This window comes from Apus apus, chromosome Z (assembly GCF_020740795.1).
Source record: "Apus apus isolate bApuApu2 chromosome Z, bApuApu2.pri.cur, whole genome shotgun sequence".
Lineage (NCBI taxonomy): Eukaryota > Metazoa > Chordata > Aves > Apodiformes > Apodidae > Apus > Apus apus.
Genome location: NC_067312.1, coordinates 70,189,291 through 70,209,276, shown reverse-complemented (window position 1 = coordinate 70,209,276; position 19,986 = coordinate 70,189,291). Strand labels below are relative to the sequence as shown.

General features: G+C 41.1%; 1 protein-coding gene across 3 annotated transcripts in view; it reads right to left on the bottom strand.

The window, feature by feature from the left end:
* The window catches only part of ZFYVE16 (zinc finger FYVE-type containing 16), a 29,592-nt gene that overhangs the window by 6,955 nt on the left and 2,651 nt on the right, over positions 1–19,986 (bottom strand). For all 3 annotated transcript variants that reach the window (XM_051643031.1, XM_051643032.1, XM_051643033.1), the window contains exons 2-10: positions 16,594–16,702; positions 14,250–16,408; positions 12,447–12,543; positions 7,381–7,554; positions 6,439–6,581; positions 3,260–3,632; positions 2,688–2,810; positions 2,439–2,594; positions 1,602–1,826 (exon numbers count right to left, since the gene is read on the bottom strand). In XM_051643031.1, coding sequence (XP_051498991.1) covers positions 1,602–1,826; positions 2,439–2,594; positions 2,688–2,810; positions 3,260–3,632; positions 6,439–6,581; positions 7,381–7,554; positions 12,447–12,543; positions 14,250–16,408; positions 16,594–16,663 — 3,520 coding nt within the window. In that variant the 5' untranslated portion in view covers positions 16,664–16,702. The remainder of the gene's footprint in view (positions 1–1,601; positions 1,827–2,438; positions 2,595–2,687; positions 2,811–3,259; positions 3,633–6,438; positions 6,582–7,380; positions 7,555–12,446; positions 12,544–14,249; positions 16,409–16,593; positions 16,703–19,986) is intronic.

The window sequence follows — 19,986 nt, the reverse complement described above, 5'->3', positions numbered from 1 at the left end:
TCATTCTGTCACGGACTGTCCTTCAGCCCTCAGCATCATTACCCTACCCATGGTTAATCTTTCTGCAATGTCATTGCATGGAGTCACTCCTAGGGACAGTAACTCATGGCAGAGACTTGTTGCTGCATTCATATTGCTCTGTCATCTGCCTATCTTGCAATAAGTGATCTGGTCAGAAACATCCTGGGTTCAGTCTTTAGGTCACCAGAAGCAGCAAGGCTTTGTAGTTGCTTGAGTAAGAATACAGTACAGGTTAACACCCACTGATATGCTAATGCTATAATACAAAGTGAAGTACCACTTAGTAAGATAGGTAAAGAGTAGAGCAAGTGAGAATGTTCACACAAAGTAACATGCTTTGAAGTCCCATGGCTTCGATGGAAACCCATGCAGATGGAAACCAGGGAAGGCAATGAAATGCAGGAGGCCAAAGTGTGAAGCCATTTCAAAACAAACCAAGTAGCATAGCAAAATCAGGATTGAGGTAAAAAATAATGCAAAATCAGTTAAAAAAAAACCCCAAGTAATTTGGTTAGTGAGAAGATGAACAAAGAAGGTACCACCCTTTGTAAACACCAGACAGAAGCCTGGCCAATAGAATTCCCTGCTGACTGAAGAATTCCATAAACAAGCAAGTGATACATATTTATGGACTTGCAGCTTCTAGAATGGTAGGCTTGTTTATCAATAATGAATTCAAGTCAGGAAAGCTCAATATGGTACATTTTTGCAATCTACTCCTCTATGTGCCACATGCAACAGTTGCTTCAATCTGCTCTCTAAACCATAAGCATCAGTGCAACAGGAAACAAACCAGTACCCACATTGCTAAATTAAATGTCTGTGTTATTCCAACAAGCAACTCGAGAGGGCATTTAGGGCATTATCTATTTTCAGGTCTTGCTCAAGCTAGCTTTATCTGTCCTTCAAGGCAATGGGAATCTGTGCAAGCACTCTCCTTTGGCGAGCCTGGAGCAGAGCTCATATGCATCTCACTGGGGAGAGCAGAACATGCTCACAAACAGCCTGCAACAGACTGTGGAAGGTAATTCCCACATGGAGGCTGTGTCTTTGCCCAACCTGTGGTGATGCATGTTTACATGCTCTCCCTCCACTTCAGCTTGAAAGAATGCTGCCTGCATTTTTACAGGCCTGGAGATTTCAAATGTATTAATTAGTTAGTTATAAGTAGTGAATACCTTTATCCATTTTATGAAGTCCCAATGTTTTGCCTATGTGCTCAATTTCAGTAATTTAATTGAAAAAAAACCCTGATTTGTCAGAGTTGTCAACTGGGCTTGTGAACTTCCCTTCAAACCTTTCTCCTGTGACAACAGAAGTCAGACATTTTGATAATGTACTGCTGTTTTAGTCTCTTAGCTTTCTCATCAGCTAACAGGAACAAATTAAGGGAGTCTAGTGACGCAATTTGAATTCCCAAGTGTCTCAATACGTGGCTTTCCATGTACGAAACTTTTCACACGAGAGTAATATACTGCAAAGATGTTTTAAAGTATTTTTCTCTTCCAGAAAACCCATTGTATTCCCTTTTCCAAAGGAAAGTTTATATTTATACAGCTGCCCAAAGTGTTAAAACTTACCTCCGTATTCTGCTCCCAATCTCAACATTAAACGGATTGGAAAAGCTTTTGCCCAGGGTATCTCCAGCTTATGGATGAGAATGCCACAAAGAAAAGGGTTATCTGGCAGAATCTGCTCATCAAGTTTCTGAGAAGTTGGTGAAACAAACAGGAATCCTCCATGCTCTTTGTTACTGAGAAAGTTTTCAGTAAAAGTAATGTTTTCCATGTTTCTTATTAACCTTCCTGCAGAAAGAGGGACAGAGTCTTTGCACATCTGCAGAAATTTAACGTTAGTGTCAAGAAAATTACTCTAACCAGTGGCCTCCTGCAGACTTGTAAGCCATGTGGTGTATGGCACATCTCCTGGAAGTCTGACAGACACCTAAACCCCAAGGCTTAGTGCTTGGTATTTACTAATGAACTTGAATATGGAACTAGGATTCTCCTAACAAATACCAAAACCCCTAAAGTGTACCATGTTCCTGCACACACCAATTGATGAACTTCAATTAACACACCTCAGATATTTACATACCTGAGAGTATTGTACTTCTACAAAGTGCTAGATGTCCTACAACACAGACTCAGGGACTCATACCCAGAATCTCCAACACAATATGACTGAGTAACAACAACAAAACCCTGCAAACAGGATGTTTACAGAAGTATAAGCAAGAAACAAACATCCATTCCTTCCCTCCTGTTGTTTATTTACAAACCATGGCTAACACTGCAAGGTTTTTCAACAGAATCATTAGATACTTACAAATACTTCAATAAAAATTACCAATTAACTTCTGGCTTTAAAGATCAGCAAGAATACAAAATACAAAGTTAGACATTAAAAATACATACCTTCAGTTGCATCTTTATAGATGTCATTAAATAATGTTAATATTTCATTAGGAAAAATCTCTTCATCTGGCAAACACTGCAACAGAATGACAATTTCTGCCTGACCCAAACCATGTAGTCCATTCGTTGAGAAGTACCAGCACTTTTCTGAAGAATCTTTTAATTAAAAGATAGATACCACAGTAATGCTGTTTCGAAGTCAGAAGGAGAAAGCTGGATTTAATGGAGGAGAAAACGTGCACTACTTACAAGTTGTCAGCTTGACATTCACAAGCAAGTTTGCATTTAGGATAAAAGTTAATGGATTAGGACCTCCTTCCACAAGAAGCAAGGTGACCTGTTGGTGAGATGGATGTTCTTCCACTAGAGGATCTAAATAAATTAACAACCAATTTAGTTCAATATGTCAGCCAACTACCTAAAACAAGAATTATAGACCAGTAACATATAGAAGACCATCCCACCCTCCCGTCTTAAGAGGGTGATCATTATTCTCAAACTTAGAACAGCTACAGGTCAACTATGAATAGCTTACCATAAAATTCAAGGAACATTAAAAAAAGTAGTAACTTTTACAAAGGTGCAAACTAGGGCTACCATTAATTTGTTAATTACTGACAAATTGTGTATGCTGCCTCCTACGCCATATACAGTAACAGTATTTCTTGTTAATAATGCACGTTCAATTATCCAACCACCTAGCATGCAGCAAATAAATGATGCGTTAGAATTGTCTTAAAATATAAATTACACACACATAACTTCATACAAAGAAGTCTTGCATCAAGTGATTTAGTATCAACAACTTTATCAAATTTTACCTTTTCCTTTTTTGCCCACTGCAAGCAAAAGGGGTGGCAGTTTATCAGCATCAGGAACAAGGCTCATCTTTTTACAAACACATTTTTCAACACCACACAGGGCTCTGTAACTGACAGGACTAACAACCGTATCACTTGTAGTCTGGTCAGTGGAACTGGAACTGGTCTTCTCAGCTTCTGCAGGAGGAGAATGCTCTTCAGCTTCTATATTTACAGATTTACAGCTATGTCCAACCTCACTCTGGCTTGGAATAGCCTGCTGAGCGTCATCTGAATAAACAGAAGGACATAATTCTTCCATTCTTGTATCATTTTCTTCCTTAGGTTTTGGATTTACATCAGTTAATATGTCATTCTCCCCTGGGTTTCCAGCCTATGAAGAAAAAAAATAGATCTATAGTCCTGTCTCACAACAAGCTGCAGTTTTATTACTAGCATTCTAGAAATAAAACGAGAAATAAATTATCACAAATATTAAGAATGTATTTCCTCTAAAAAAAAAAAGAAAGCCATTGCATCTCTCCTGGATCTTCCCCCATCCCCATCTTTAGAAGCTACATTAGTACCTACTTTAGGTGAAGATACATAATTTTAATTCATTTATTTGTTCAATAATACAGAATTTTTATCAGAGCACTGCAGATTAGGTATTTTAGCATACAACAGTCGGATGGAACACAATCAACAATAAAATAAGTACTGCTTCAGGGATCTTTTTAGTATTACTGCTTCCCCGTGCTTACTCATGGCTTCTGGACATTGTCATCACTGTAATTTGCCAGCACTGGGACCAGCAGTTCAGGCCTGCAGGTGTATTTCTATTTCTACACTATGTACTATTACCCAAGACTAGCTTTTCACAGGCCAGTTCATTTCCAGTTTGGAGTCAAACCCAGGCAGCTCTCCCAGCAAAAGGTGTATGACAAGCTATGAGCATAGATACACTGGGATATGAGCTGCCATAAAAATACCAAATAAAAACTAAATCAAGATGTGTGCTAACATCTTTCAAGTACGTCAGTTGCATTCTATCTGTACAGGGAAGATTCTGCATTGCAACAAAAGGAAACCTAACAACTCCATGCTTGCCCTGCAATAGTTCTCCTGGTATGCCATCAGCTTCCAGCAAATTATCTGTTTAGAGGATACATGTGCCAGAAAAAATAAAGACACCAACCCACAAAATAACACCCCAGTAACACACAGACAAAAAGATTACTAAATTTGCCTCCTAACATTTTTTCCCCACAAATTTCCTTGCTGGTGTTTCGTATCACTTTATACCTCTGACCTTCACAGCACTCTGTGGCAGCATGTTGGGGATTATATGCTACCTAATAAAGTACATCTCTTGGTTTAGAGCCGCACTATGATTTAATCTGAGCTTCTGAAGCTGCATACAAGAACAATCAGCTAATTGTTTCCCACTCACTTTGTCCAAGCTGCTTTTCATTTTAGATGTTGCTCATCTTTTGCAAGTGATAATACACTGCTCTTTCCCCAAAACTGAAGACAGGCTATACCTTTTGACTGCTAAAATGGGTACAGCAAGAGTTATTGGGTATATTCCGGAAACAGCACTGATGCCTTTAGCGTTTTAACAAGTTTTCCATTTAACGTCTTCTCTTTTACCATCCTTGTCTGCCCCATCCCTGGAAACATTCAAAGTCAGGTCAGACAGGGACTCCTTTAAAGGTCCCTTTTAACTCAAACCATTCCATGAATCTATACTAGCCATTTACTTCCCTTTTTAACAAACTGCTTAAATATCTTCTTCAGGTTGATCACTGATTTTAAAATTCTCCTCTTCTGGTTAAGTGATGCAGTAATAAATGTAACCTTAAAAAGCCCAGTGAAAGCCATGCACACCTTAATGCTGCATTTAAAGACATAACAGCATCTGTCATATTAGCATCCAGTTCATTAGTATTGGAAATCTAATCTCCCTTGAAATCTCTAAGTCTATAAATCTCTACCTTTTTAGCATCTGTGAATATGCTGAATAGCACAGAGTCCAACAACTAAGTCTCAAATCTTCATCCCTTTATCACTTAAGTGGGCTATTCAGTTTTATCTTTACAAATTGGAAGGAGGTTTTCTCATTTATATTATTATGCCTAATTTTCTTTTCCCTGAGAGCTCTTGGTGAACTTTTATAGGAATACAGATTCATCAACCATATCAGCATTACCCCTACACCACTGCTAACTTATTTACAGACTAATAGAAGTGTGAAGCACAATCATCCCTGGAAGAAACATAAATTAACACTTTCCTGCTTTTTACTCTGAATGGTCTGAAGTCTCTAGGAAGGCCAGACTCACCTGCAATTTACTGGAGTCTTTCCTTGTTCAAATTAAGTCATATTTTTTATTATCCATTCTTAATGAATTAACATGATTTACATGCTATACACTTGGTAACTGTTTAAACCCTCCATATACAAAAAAATAATAATCAACTAGGTCATCAATTTTACTAATTTAACAACTCCTGAATGCTGTTAGAATCACAGAACATGTTATCACTTGAGAGTGCTTCAGAGCCACCATTTAGTTGAGAGAGGCCCCAGCTGAAAAATCTCTGAAATGCTTTCCACAGCAAACTTGCAGCATTTCTTTGTACTTTCCTTGTCCAGCACAACTGGTTCAACACCATAAAAACTATCTGTTCTAAAAAAGCCAATTCTCCTATCAGTTCAATATTAGTTCACATTAGAAGCAATAAGTAGATCTTGCTGCACCCCATAATGTATTATTCTAGGGCATTAAGCAGCTCCTGCTTAAGTCTGCTCCACCAGGCAAATTATTGCAAGCCACTGGAAAAACTCCTTAAACTTCTATGATAAGCATGTTGTTCATGGCAAGTTTCAGAACTATGGCTGAGGTTACCCTCATAGAAGTAGTTAATTAAAGGCTGCATAAAAAAAAAAACCCTTAAGTTTTGGAAAATCTTCTGCCATACAACTTGTAAAATTCACATACACCCCAAACCAAACATGGTTTCCTTTGAAGTATGCTCTACAGAATATTTCAATCCAAGGACTCCTCAGCCACCCCCAAGAAATAATCAAATACTGGCTTAGATTGCAAAAGTTGTGAAGCAAAACTTGTCTATAGCAAAAGTAGTTCAAGAGGTAGTTCATGCACCTACACACACTTAATTAATATCATATGCACCTCTGGCAAGTCAGGGTTTACTGGACTGCAGTCCTGAGATGACGTCTTTGCTCCAGATGAAAGTTTTGTTGTATCTGCCACTTCACCATTTGGCAAAATGCCATCAGCAAACCAAACTCTCCTCTGCTCTTTGGGGCACAGCCCTAGGACAGGTTAAGAAAACATTGACTTCATGTTACTGTACTGTTGTAATAATTGAAAAGGATAAAAATTAAGCCCTTTCTCCCCTGAAATACATAGAGAATCTGTTTACAGGAGCCAAGCAGAGGTTGCACACCAGCCTGTCTTCAGGTAGGCAAATATAGGCAAAGAAGAAAATTTCTACTTGCAGAGGAAGCTCCCATGCTATAGTTAAAATCTACCAGCTCCTGTATAAGGAAGGCTACTTCCTCAATCATCCTTCTGTAGTGAGGTGAGAATGAAATACATACCAGAACTGAAAGATGAAATACACTCTAAATATGTTAGCTTATCACTGTATAAAAAATTATTTTCATTAAAGGTTTGATGTTTAATAAAAGTGGAACTAAGACCTGACTTGGCCACTCAGTCATATTTATACAAAGAATGACTGCCCACTGCTCCCTAGCAACTTTCCCTAAACAGCTACTTTTTGCTTTTACTCTGAGACTGGCAGTCAACACAAGCCAGAGATATCTTAAACCATATAAAATGATAAAAGTAGTATCTGCACAAAAAAAACAACAACAAAACAAGCCACAATATAAACAGAGAGGACAATAAAAAAAAAACACCCAAATGTCATAAATAGAGACTTAAGACCACGTGGGCAAGCATCAAAACTGGGAAACAGAAGTAACTTTTCAGTGGCCCAGTTCATAGAGTTTCCATCTGTACAAAAAGTATGTATCTATGATGCAATAAACAGCTCTTTTCAAAGAGATCCTGAGTGTTAAGATATATTATACTAGTTCAGCATACCTTCAAGACCAGGTTGTTTAAGTACTGAGATAGGTAGCACTCCAGAAGGTGAAGGAGTGCTAGCACCAAGAGGTATCGGGGCTTCCTTCAAAGGAGAAACAGAAGAACACTCAGAGGAGACACTGGAACTGGGGACAGGACCAGTGGGACTCATCATCCTTTCAAATGCCTGTGCTGAAAAAAAATATGGTCAGCTTTTAAGACTTCACAGTTGATTAAATTTCATTTGTAACACAGTGTTAAGAGTGGGTTTGGTTTTGATTTGGTTTTTTTTGCAGAAGTAGTGCATAATTTATAAATCTTTCTACTCCTGCAGTTACTACATTGACCCATATGATGATCCCTGTACCTTGGTGCAAGTACATATACAACATTTATCAAGTAAAAGTCCATTAACGTGACATATTAGAAATCTGCTACGTTTTCAACTTAATTAAAGTTGACTGTGAGGAGAGCAGCCAGCGCCAGCGCCACAGGGCATGTGAGCGAGAGGAGGTGTTGGGGAGGTCTCAGCAGGCAGGGCAGGTGGGAGATGGTCTCCACTCGTTCAAAAGCCTCAGGGAAAAGAAGTGTTGGAACCCAGGCTGATCTGCCTCAGAGGCATGCAGCTGTGCAGGTGATGGGAGTGTCTGAGCGTGGAGTGTCTGAGTCTGTCAGTCTTACAGGATGACAGTAAAGACAACACCTGTGTGCGCTACGACCAGGTAAATGATTTGCTCAGCCTGGTTGCTGAGCTTAAGCAGGAAGTGGAGAGGTTAAGGACCATATGGGAATGTGAAAGGGACATAGATTGGTGGAGCTGCACCCTGCCATCCTTCGGGAAAAGGCAGCAGATTGTAGCTTCACAAGAGGTATAAGATATCCTCAGCCCTCTGGTCACCAGCAGGAAGGAAGGGAACTAGGAGAGGATGGAAGGGAATGGAAGCAGGTCCCTGCTAGGGGCAGCAGAAGAGTTCTCACTGAACCCTCCCCACGTTTCCAGGTGCCCTTACAGAACAGATACAGTCTGGAGATAGGGGGCCAGTCAAGCAATGATGCTGAAGAAGCCCCATCCAGGGAGCTGCCAAAGCAGCCAGTTCCTCAGATTAGGAATGCTTCTGAGAAGAGCAAGAGGAGGGTGACAGTGAGAGGGGGTACCATTTTGAGGGGAATTGAAGGTCCCATATGCCAGCCAGACCCTTCCCATAGGGAAGTCTGCTACCTCCCTGGAGCCAGGGTAAGGGATATAATCAGAAACTTCCTGGTCTGATACAGCCCTCAGACTATTATCCTCTTTTGATCTTTTATGTAGGTAGTGATGAAGTGGAGAAAAGAGGTTTGAGAGTCATAAAGAAAGATTTTAGGGCAGTGGGACAACTGGTCAAAGGCTTAGGTGCACAAGCTCTGTTCTCCTCTGTCCCTCCAGGTTTGGGTAATGATGAGTGGCTCAAGAAGAAGAACTCACAGATCAATGCCTGGCTCCAAAACTGGTGGTACCAGCAGGACTTCGGGGTTTTTGATCATGGTTTGGTTTACAGGACACCAGGACTGCTGACACTGGATGGGAAGACCTTGTCCCACAGGGGAAAAAGGGTACTAGAGCAGGAGTTAGTGGGACTCATTGATAGGGCTTTAAACTACGTTGGAAGGGGGTGGGGGATAAAGCTAGGCTTACTACAGATGAGCCTAGGGGTAGTGTGGTGGTCAGGTCAGCTAGTCAGGCAACCTCACTGGAGGCCCAGCTTAAGTGCCTTTATACAAATGCATGCAGCATGGGGAATAAACAGGAGGAATTAGAGATAAGGGTGAGCCTGCAGGGCTATGATGCCATTAGCATCACTGAGACCTGGTGGGATGGCTCCTATGACTGGAGTGTCAGAGTAGAGGGTTCTAAACTCTTTAGGAAGGACAGACAGGGGAGACAGGGTGGGGGTGATGTCCTCTATGTCAAGGACCAGCTGGAGTGCATGGAGCTCTCCCTGGGGATGGATGAGGAGCCAATAGAGAGCTTATGGGTTAAAATTAAGGGGAAGAAAGGGCAAGGTGACATCATGGTGGGGGTTTGCTACAGGTCACCTGAGCAGGAGGATAATACAGATGAGGCACTATATAGACAGATTGGAGCAGCTTCACATTCCCAAGCTATGGTCCTCACGGGAGACTTCAACCACCTTGACATTTGTTGGAAGAACAACTCTGCTAAACACAAACAATCCAGGAGGCTCCTAAAGTGCAAGTATGATAACTTCCTTTTCCAAGTAATTGAGGAACCAACAAGGAGAGGTGCTGTGCTGGATCTTGTCCTCACCAACGAGGAAGGGCTGGTGAGGGATGTTAAGCTCCAGGGCAGCCTTGGTTGTAGTGATCACAAAATGGTGGGAGTTCAGGATCCTTAGGGCAGCAGGGAGGGCTCACAGCAGGATTAGTACCCTTGACTTCAGAAAGGCAGATTTCAGCCTCTTCAGGGATCTGCTCAAGGGAGTGTCTTGGGATACCATCCTGGAGGGTAGGGGTTACCATGAAAGCTGGCTGATATGCAAGGATCACCTTCTCCAGGCCCCAAAACATTGCATCCCAACTAAGAGGAAGTCAGGTAGAAACTCCAGGAGGCCAGCATGGATGAGAAAGCAGCTCCTAGAAAAGCTCAGACTGAAGAAGGAAACCTAAAGGGGGTGGAAGCCAGGGCAGTTATCATGGGAGGATTACAGAGAGGTTGTCTGAGCAGCGAGGGATCAGGTGAGGAGAGCCAAATCCCTGCTAGAATTATATCTTGCCAGGGATGTTAAGAACAATAAGAAAAGCTTCTTTAGGTATGTTGGGGAGAAAAGGACATCCAAGGAGAGTGTAGGCCCTCTCCTGAAGGAAAGGAGTGAGGCAGCAACACAGGATATTGAGAAGGCTGAGGTCCTCAATGACTTCTTTGCTTCAGTCTTCTCTGGCAAGTGCTCCAACCTCAACACAAAGGTCATAGAAGGTGAAAGGAGGGACTGGGAGAATGAATTACCCCCCACTGTAGGTGTAGAGAAGATGCGTGACCATCCAAAGAACCTGAAGGTGCATCAATCTATGGAACCTGATGGGATTCACCGACAGGTCCTGGGGGAGCTGGTGGGTGCAGTTACTGAGCCCCTATCCATCGTATCTGAGAGGTCATGGCAGTCTGGTGAGGTTCCCATTGATTGGAAAAAAAGGAACATAGCCCTTATTTTTAAAAAGGGGAAAAGGAAGACCCAGGGAACTAGAGGCTGGTCAGTCTCACCTCTGTGCCTGGCAGGGTCATGGAGTAGATGCTCCTGGAAAGTCTGCTAAGGTACATGGAAAATAAAGAGATGACTGGTGACAGCCAAGAGGGCTTCAATAAGGGCAAGTCATGCCTGACCAAGCTGGTGGCCTTCTACAGCAAGGCTAGAGAGATGGTGGATGGTGGCAAAACAACTGATGTCATCTACCTGGATTTGTGCAAGGCCTTTGACACTGTCCCACATGACATCCTGGTCTCCAAACTGACAAGGCATGGATTTGACAGATGGACCACTCAGTGGATAAAAGATTGGCTGGATGGCCACACCCAGAGAGTTATGGTCACTGGCTCAATGTCCAAATGGAGGCAGCTGACAAGTGGTGTCCCTCAGGTGTCAGTATTGGGACCAGTGCTGTCCAACATCTTTGCTGGAGACACGGACAGTGGGATTGAGTGTCTCCTCAGCAGGTTTGCTGATGATACCAAGGTGTGTGGTGTGGTTGACACCCTAGAGGGAACGGACCATCCAGAGGGGGCTTGACAGGCTGGAGAGGTGGGGCCAGTGCCAACCTCATGAAGATCAACAAGGCCAAGTGCAGGGTCCTGCACCTGGGTCAGCACAACCCCAGGCACAAATACAGGCTGGGGGAAGAATGGCTGGAGACCAGTCCTGCGGAGAAGGACTTGGGGGTGGCAGCAGGTGAGAATCTCTACATGAGCCACCAGTGTGTGCTGGAGACAGTTGTGTCCTGGGCTGCATCCAAAGAAGTGTGGCCAAGAGGGCCAGGGAGAGGATTCTGCCCCTGTACTCTGCTCTGGTGAGACCCCACCTGGAATACTGTGTACAGTTCTAGTGCCCTCAGCACAAGAAAGATACAGACCCATTAGAGAGGGTCCAGAAAAGGGCCACCAAGATGATCAAAGGGCTGGAGCAGCTCTGTTATGAAGACAGGCTGAGAGAGTTAGGGCTGTTCAGCCTGGAGAAGAGAAGGCTTCAGGGAGACTTTATAGCACCTTCTAGTGCTTGAAAGGGGCTACAGAAAAGCTGGGGAGGGGCTTTTCATCAGAGAAGACAAGTGATAGGACAAGGGGTAATGGTTCTAAACTGAGAGAGGGATTTACATTAGATATTAGGAGGAAATTCTTCACTATAAGGATGGTGAGAAACTGGAATGGGTTGCTCAGGGGGTTGTTGATGCCCCATCCCTGGAGGTTTTTAAGGCCAGGTTGGCCAAGGTTTTGTGCAACCTGATCTAGTGGTGGGGTTCCCTGCTCATGGCAGGGGGGTTGGAACTTGATGATCTTTAACGTCCCTTCCAACCGTAATGATTCTATGAAATGTTAATAATCAGACCTCATATTTTTTCTCCTGATGCTTCCATAAGCATCTCTGCTTTGCTTTCAGTTAGGAAAAGGTTATCTTATGATTCAATTACTGTAGTGTTGTTAAGGGACTTGTAAAAATATCAGAACAGAAAGCTACATAAAACGACCAAATATTATGTGAGAACTATGAAGGTTTAAATACACAGAAGGCTACTGTGAGGGAGGATCACTATTGCTAGACTCCTGCCACAGATAACACAACAGCCTCACTTGAGATTTAGTCATATGCAGCTTAAGTCTACTTTTTTATTTTAATAAAATGAAACAAGCTAGCTACTCAAAGTTTAAAACAGGAACTGAAATCCAACTAAGAGGTACAATTATACTCTTCCTCCTTCTCAGAAACAGGAAAACATGCACCAATTAAAGGAGTGAAGCACCTCAAAAAGAACAAAGTTTAAAGAGATACCAGCTGTCCCCGTTATTTTTCCATGATTACTACAATTAAAAAAAAAAATACCTTTATTAATATCATCGTAACAGCCAGTACAGACTCTTGCTTCCTTCTCCATGTATTGTAGTTTGCACTTTCGCTTGCAACAGCCACCACAAAAAACCTGAACAGAAAAAAATTTAATTAAACACCATAGATAAAATCACAGCATTTTCTCAGTGGCATTCCTATTAAACTCCTTTTACTAAATCTGATTGTATTATATAAAGCAGGCAGACATATTTTTGGAAGTAAGGATCAAGAAAAGGAGCTTTAGCATATGTATCTTACAATATATTTCTGTTTGAGAAGGGAAAAGACTAAAGAGGCTTTTACTGCATCCAGCTCTGGGGTCCCCAGCAGAAACTGCCTCTTCTACCTCACAGACAAGTGCCCAAACCAGAGGTCTCTGCTTCCCAAGCTATTTACTAATGCTGGCTCAGGAATTACATTTGCTTCCCAACTCTGTCAAAGAACAAATATTGCTGTTTTCACATTATTAGCTCCTTTCAGCAAAATATTTTAAAAACACAAAGACTGCTTTGAAAGAATACAATATGGTCTTCTACTCCAACAGGATGTATTCTCCAGTCAATTTCTAAGCAGACATGGGGAAAAAATTATCACTTTAGCTTGGACTACACCTGAACAATCCCATCCAAAGAATTATGTCTCTGGTAAAGCTTTTTCCGCAAGAGTTCCTGCTGCTTTTCTCACTTTTACCTAATATTCTTTCAAGGGTGAACTGCAAGTTTTTGAAGTCCCAGGTAGAACTTTTATCTCATTTATTCTTTTTCTTGAAAGTTTACAGGCAGCTCAACTATCTGAACTTTTACAATTCCTGTCAGAAGAAAAAACAACAAACAAAACGAAAGAACACTAGAAGCCTTCTGCTACTCCAGAGTATCTACAGGAAAACAAAGTGGATTAAGGAGAAAAAAAAAACACAAATAACAAACAAGCCCAAGCAGTAGTGACAGAGAAAAAAAATTAGTTATTACAAGCAAACTCCCTTAAGTAGGAAAAGTCACTGCAAAAACAGTAACACCTGATCAGTGTAATGTGAGCTCAAAAAAACAACAACTCTGATTGCTTCTGCATGAGTGTCACAGTTAATTTACCTCAACTGCAAATGCACATGCTCAGTAAAGATGTTAAGAATGTAACTGGTGAAGATTAATTGCTAATCAGTTACAATCCCCCTTAGGGCTAAAAATGCTAAGCAGTACAATCCTTTACAATTGGTATTCTCCTTTTACACTTGGTGACACTGGGACTGAACACAAGAAGCAGCTTTAATCCTAATGCACAGGTGAAGATACACTAAGGGACAGTAATGTAATGTGGAAAATGAGACTGAGATGAGGCTGCTGAGCAAAGAGAGTGATTATGGTTGAGCTAGGAAGAGGAAGTGTACCACAAGATGAAAAAAAGAAGAAATAAAGAAACTGTGAAGTTGTTTGGCCTCACAAGTTCTGCAGGCGGGAGACAGCAGGGACCATTAACCTCACACTCCCCCCAGTACAGAATTCAAAATAGTTGCCATTTTCATTGACAAAAAAAGCTGCAGGACCACATGAAAACTATACAATTGTCTTCCAGAATAGTCCACAGAAGACAACTGGGAATTTCTACCAGTTTCTCCTTATGTCCAAGCGGTTGAAAACACAACAACATGCAACATGTCTGTAGCAAGACGCTCCATCTCTCAATATGCCCGCCTCAGTTTCCTTCTATGAGTCAATTGTTTTTTGTCTCTCAATTTTGCAGGCCTGGCCTGAAGTGAAAGATTCCCATGAGAAAGGAAATGGCCCCTCTCCAATAACTTACCTTTCCACATGCACGACAGTGGTGTCGCCTTTTTGTAAATGTGAACTTGACTTGGCAGTTCATGCAGTTGGGTGCCTCTGAATCAGGAATCCACAAGGGCTGTTTCCGTGAGAGAGCTGGAGGCATTTTAAGTGATTCTACATTTTCAGATGTTTGATCCCCTCCAGCTTCAGAGCTGCTTTCCCCAGAGTTCATGTGTTCAGAGCTTTTACCAACATTTATGCTGGTGCCCGAGAGGGAAGTTTCTGGAGTAACAGGACCAGCTTCCTGATTTTCTCTCTGAAGTACGTGAGTTCTATTCAGTTGTTTCTGCCCTTGGGAAAGGCCAAGCATCTGCTTTGGTCTTGCACCTTCATTATAAACATTAGAAACTAGTGCTTCACTATCACTCTCAGTCATGTCCTGAATAGTCTCTTCTGTTGCAGATCCTGCTTCACTGGCAGAAAGGGATACTTTAAGATTACTATTCATGCTAGTTATCTCCTCCAGTTTTGCTTGTGTATTTTCTTCAGTGACCTCTGTGAAATCCAGGTTGTTCACATCTGTTAAGTTCCCTTCACCTACGTCAGCTTCCATTACGTTACTTCCATCGTCTGAAGCCTTTAACACATGGGACTGAAGGCCTTGTCCGTACAAGAAATCATCAAGCTCAGCATCGCTTATTAAAGTATCACTTTTAAAAACATCTTCCTCAGCAGCAAAGTCAGCCATAACTGCACTCATACTTTCATCACAAGAGTCTACACCAACACCATATGGCTCAGATTCATATTCTAGAAAACTAGAAGCAAAAGCTTTGATTTGCTGAGAATCACTGTCATAAATTACATCCTCAGTATCATACTTCTCTTTGTCTGTGCTTTTTCCCACAATACTTTCACTGATTTTAGCCATATATCCTTCCTGCTCATGCAAGTCAGTGTTTTCACAGGATTCTCTACTGCACAGATCAGTTTTAGACTTTCCAGCAGGAACAGTTAAAATATCACTAATAACCTCTGCCATTTCATTTTGAGGGAGGGGGTTAACTTTTTCTTCCTTTACAGCTAATGACCCACATATCGATACAGGCAGTGGAAGACATGACAGAGAGGCCTGGATGTCACTGGCTGAAATACATGAAGTTGAAACACTGTTTAGTATTTCATTGCTATTCAGTTCTTTGCTACCTACATCCTCTTCTGTGATTTTCTGTTCCAATTCTACTTCAGCTTCTGCTTGACATGAGGAGATTGGTAAAACACAATTTCCAGATAATGTTGCGTGGCTTTTGTGCAACTGAGGCCTCTTTGGCAGATCTGAAGGCATAAATTCAACCTTAGTCTCATCCTTTAAATCTGTCTTTTCTATTTCATTTCTTCCATACATCTCTTTGCTTACTGCAGAGCATGCACTTTCATTTTGTGGTTCACAAGGCCATTTTTCATATGCTTTCTCATCTTTGGGACTGTATGCATTTGAATCCTGTGATTTTACAGAGACACATGCAGTGTCAGAGTGAGCAGTTTGTTCAGGCTGATCAGATACTTCACTGCACTTTACAGATTCTGTCCTGTGTTGATCATCATATGGATCCGAGACCTTTGCTGTAGCATAACTGTCCAATTTTAAACCTAAATTACTAATCTCCTCTGTCTTAAGATGTCCTGAATCTTCTAGCGCTGAGTCCCCATCATTCTGCTCTGTACTTGAAGCACCACTGCAACCTGCTGATGACACAGAATTAAGAACAGGTATGCTAGATATGCCAAAGCCAATTGAATCTTCACTGCATGGCAAGTCATCTGGCTGTAACTTTTGAGTATCTTCATGAGCAGCCACTGAATGGATTAAGCTACCTGTGTCATTAACAAGATCACACACAGGTACACTACACCCTCCCAGGTTTGAAGCGTCAATTTCATGTAAAGAGCTACTGTCCACAGTAGACAAAAGATCAGGTCCAGCAATGCTCTGCTCATTTTGTGGTGAGTAACTCAGAAGCACTTCACTTGTTCCGATGTGGCTAGCTAGAGGTATTTCTTCTGATGAAGTACAATTGTTAGCATCCTCTTGCAGTTTTGGTGTTGGGTACAGATGTAAGCAATCCAGAACTGAAGAGAGCGAATGTTGTTTCGAGTCATACAGATTTTGAGGTGTTCTGTAGCAGTCATTTTCATCTGTTTTCAGCAAAGAGATATCAAAAGCAGAGGTTATAAAACTCTCTTTTCACAGTGCACTCCCTCCAAATCCCATCTATTCATTAATATAAGCTTCTACTTAGCATACACTACTTTCAATTCCACAGTAACAGTAATTTGACCAATATTATTATGCTGGAGAACAAGGCCGTGGAGGAACTAACCTGTATTCTGTTCAAATTCATCAAGTAGTTTGTCCAAGTCACAGACTGCAGCTTTGAAGTAACTGTCCATTCTAGTTACACTTACAGTGAAGCTTTAGCCTTCTTAAGCCTAAAAAGAAAAACACAGCATTTCATTCACAGCTTTTTGCTCTTACCAAATTTGAAGTGTTACTATTAAGACACAACCTCTGTTTCATCCAATAACACTCCTCTCTCCATGAAAAATAAGTGTAAACACAAACAGGACTGCAGACTGTCAGCCTCTATGTACTCTCAATATGCTCTATAGTATACTCACTACACAATGCATAACACACTAAAAAAATTACCTTAAATCAGGAAATTGAGGCTGCCTTATTAAAAAGAAACGTATATGAAAACATGTCATACAGGATTATAACACCAGGAAGTTTAAAACCAGAAGGGATACTACGATCTTCCAGTCTAATCCCCTTACACATTTCACACCATGCAGCTCACATGCAAAAAAAACCCAGAATAAGCCATCATTACCCTTGCAACACAAGCAAACAGTTTAATGCATGATGCCTACATAATCCCAGACATTTCATGCTTTAAGCTGCTGTAGGAAGCATAAAAAGTTTCCTTCTGATAGCAGAAGTGATAGCAAATAAAAAAAAAAGCACCTCCTTTAGGAGTTCAAACTTGACAACCAGTTCAGCACTGAGTATGTGGACAAGACACTTGAAAAACCCAGATTTCTCTTTGTTCCCTAGCAACCCAGCCAATCAACCTCAATTTACTTTAAGCTATGCCCAAATGTTTCAGGTAAGAATAAACAAAGGCTAACACTTAAAATATATCAGAGCCATAAAGCAGATAACCAGCTGAAGCACTGAAGTGTAACAGTCATCTTAACACACAGCTGCAAAGCATTTAAGCAGGTTGAGGTCAGTACCCCTCCCCCACGATGACCAATGAGCTGTCTTTAAATCTGCCTCTTAAACCTTCCTCCAAGACCAGGAAGAAAAAAAAACAAAAAACAAACAACAAACACAGCATGGTAATTCAGCTTATCATCTCTATTCTACTCAAAACAGAAAACTCATTGGCCGGCTCCTTAACTTCTTCTAAGACCCTCCCAGAAAATATATTTTCTTTAATTCTCTTTTTATAAACCTACTAACTCATCAGAAAGCTATCTGTTATTCACATTCCCTATCGCAAAACATCCCGTTTCATTTGTTTAACAAAGATTACTAGACACCCAACGCTGTAAGTTTTTGGTCACTCTGAAGTGCTTTCTAATTCCACACCTTTTTCATGTCTGAACACCCGTCGTGTGCAATTACCTATAACATATAATCAAGAAGTTCTTTACACGTCCCTGAAGTAAACTGCATGGACTCAAATCCCTTTAGTGTAATGTTTGGATACTAGTCCTGTGGAGTTGTCTCTAGTTTTCCTTCTACTCCTGTCAGTGCATTTAGTCCCACACCCTAACCTATTCAATGTACTTTGACCACCTCGTACTGTCTCTTTTCAAAGCTCAGAGCCCAACAAAATACTTCAATCCCCTGCTATCACTTCAGCTACCCTGCAGCTACACAGCTTTATGTCTTGCATACTCCACTGAGGTATAAGGTTTCCTCTCACCAAATGGTTCAGATCAGATGCATTCATTTATTACCACAATATGCATGTGACAAGAACATTTTTTAAAACTAATACATCATTCAAAGAGAGACTTGCCAAGCCCACGAATGGTGAAACAAAGGGTATGTATGCATCACAACTTAATGCAGTACTTTATGCCTACTGGTAAGCAAAAATTAAACAATTTGAATATATGATAGTATTGATAACCATGCCCATGAAACAGGCACTCCATTGGTCTTCAGCATGCTGCATAACACCTCAAGGTCTCACACAGCTATCTGACGAGCATCCAACAGCAACAAGTACATACTTAATGCATACACTTATTTGAATACAATTATTGTCCGTAACAATCAGCTTATTTCACAAAGGCCTGGCAAGGGGGAAATTACAACTTGAAAGTTATTTCAGGTAAAAACCTTACAAGGTTAACAGCTTTTGGTGATTCATTTGGTTGGAAGTAGATGACCTTTAAGGCCCTTTCCAACCCAAACCATTCTATGATTAAGATACATTGAAGTACAGATCCCATCCTTAAAGCCTGCACTTATGAACAGCAACAAAACTGATGGTCAAGATTTATCTGGCAAATCATATGAACTAGAAATATTGAGGGATTATGAGAAAACTGGGGATCAAGAAATACATAATGGTGATTTTTATTCTGTGTAGAGGTATACTATACAGCCTTACTAGTCAGATACAACTTCAGTTACAGCTAATGTGCAGACCAACAGCTGTCATGAAAGGAGGTGGTGGTCATGGCCCCTCACAACTCTCCAGCCACACACTCCCCAAGCCTTTGTTTGTACTGGCACCCACTTTCAGCTCACCCCACAAGAAGGCAGGTCCAGGAGCAAAAAAGTTAGAAAGTAGTATATTTGAGAGGGTGAATGAAGTTGGATTCTGCTTGTTTCTCCATAAAAACAGGTCTCCAAAAAGAAACACACACTAACTTAGCACAAGGTCCTAGCATGGAGATGTAAATATGGCTGCTTCTCTCTTAATGCCTAGATGGAACACTGCTCGCAGAGTTACAGCCCTTCAAAGTCAGCTCCCAATTCACCACAATCAGGATTTTAGTACTTTTAAAATCTGACATGTATTTTTAAAAACACTACTTGTGAATGAAAGAAACAAACCAATAAATTAAAGATGTCCTCTGAAATTAATTCTGTTTGGCTATCTCAACGACACCACTAGCTTTTATTTTAAAAAAATATAAAAAATGTTTTCTTTATATTTAGTTTTAGGTATTTACTTTCACAGATTGCTGTGCTGAATTAAGCCCACTAGGTCAGGTGTTTCCTTAAGACATCTGACTATCTACTGTAGGAGTAAGCTACAAGGCCTAACGTCAAGAGAAGTGCTGGGGTGCTCACTTAATACTTCTTAAGCCAGAAAAACAAAGCTGACATACTGATGGACAGGCACAGGTCACATTCTGAATACTTTACACCATTTCAAGTAATCAATTCTCATCACATCATTAGTCCTTACGTACATCTCACTTTCTTAAGTAGGAGCCAATCTCACTTGAAGAAAAGAACACACTCATCACAGCCTTCCATGGGTTGGCAGAGATCCATTTTTTTCTGCCCAGTTAACAGTCAACTCTTCGTTAACCGAGTATTCTTCAGATTCCAGACAGAATATCACTTTATGGAACAAAATGGACTAGCTAACGTTGGTTGCATTGTCTGTCCAGTCAGATGAGGCTTGGTCTCTGGCAAACTCCTAATACTGCACTTTAAATTGCTTAAAGACAGAGTC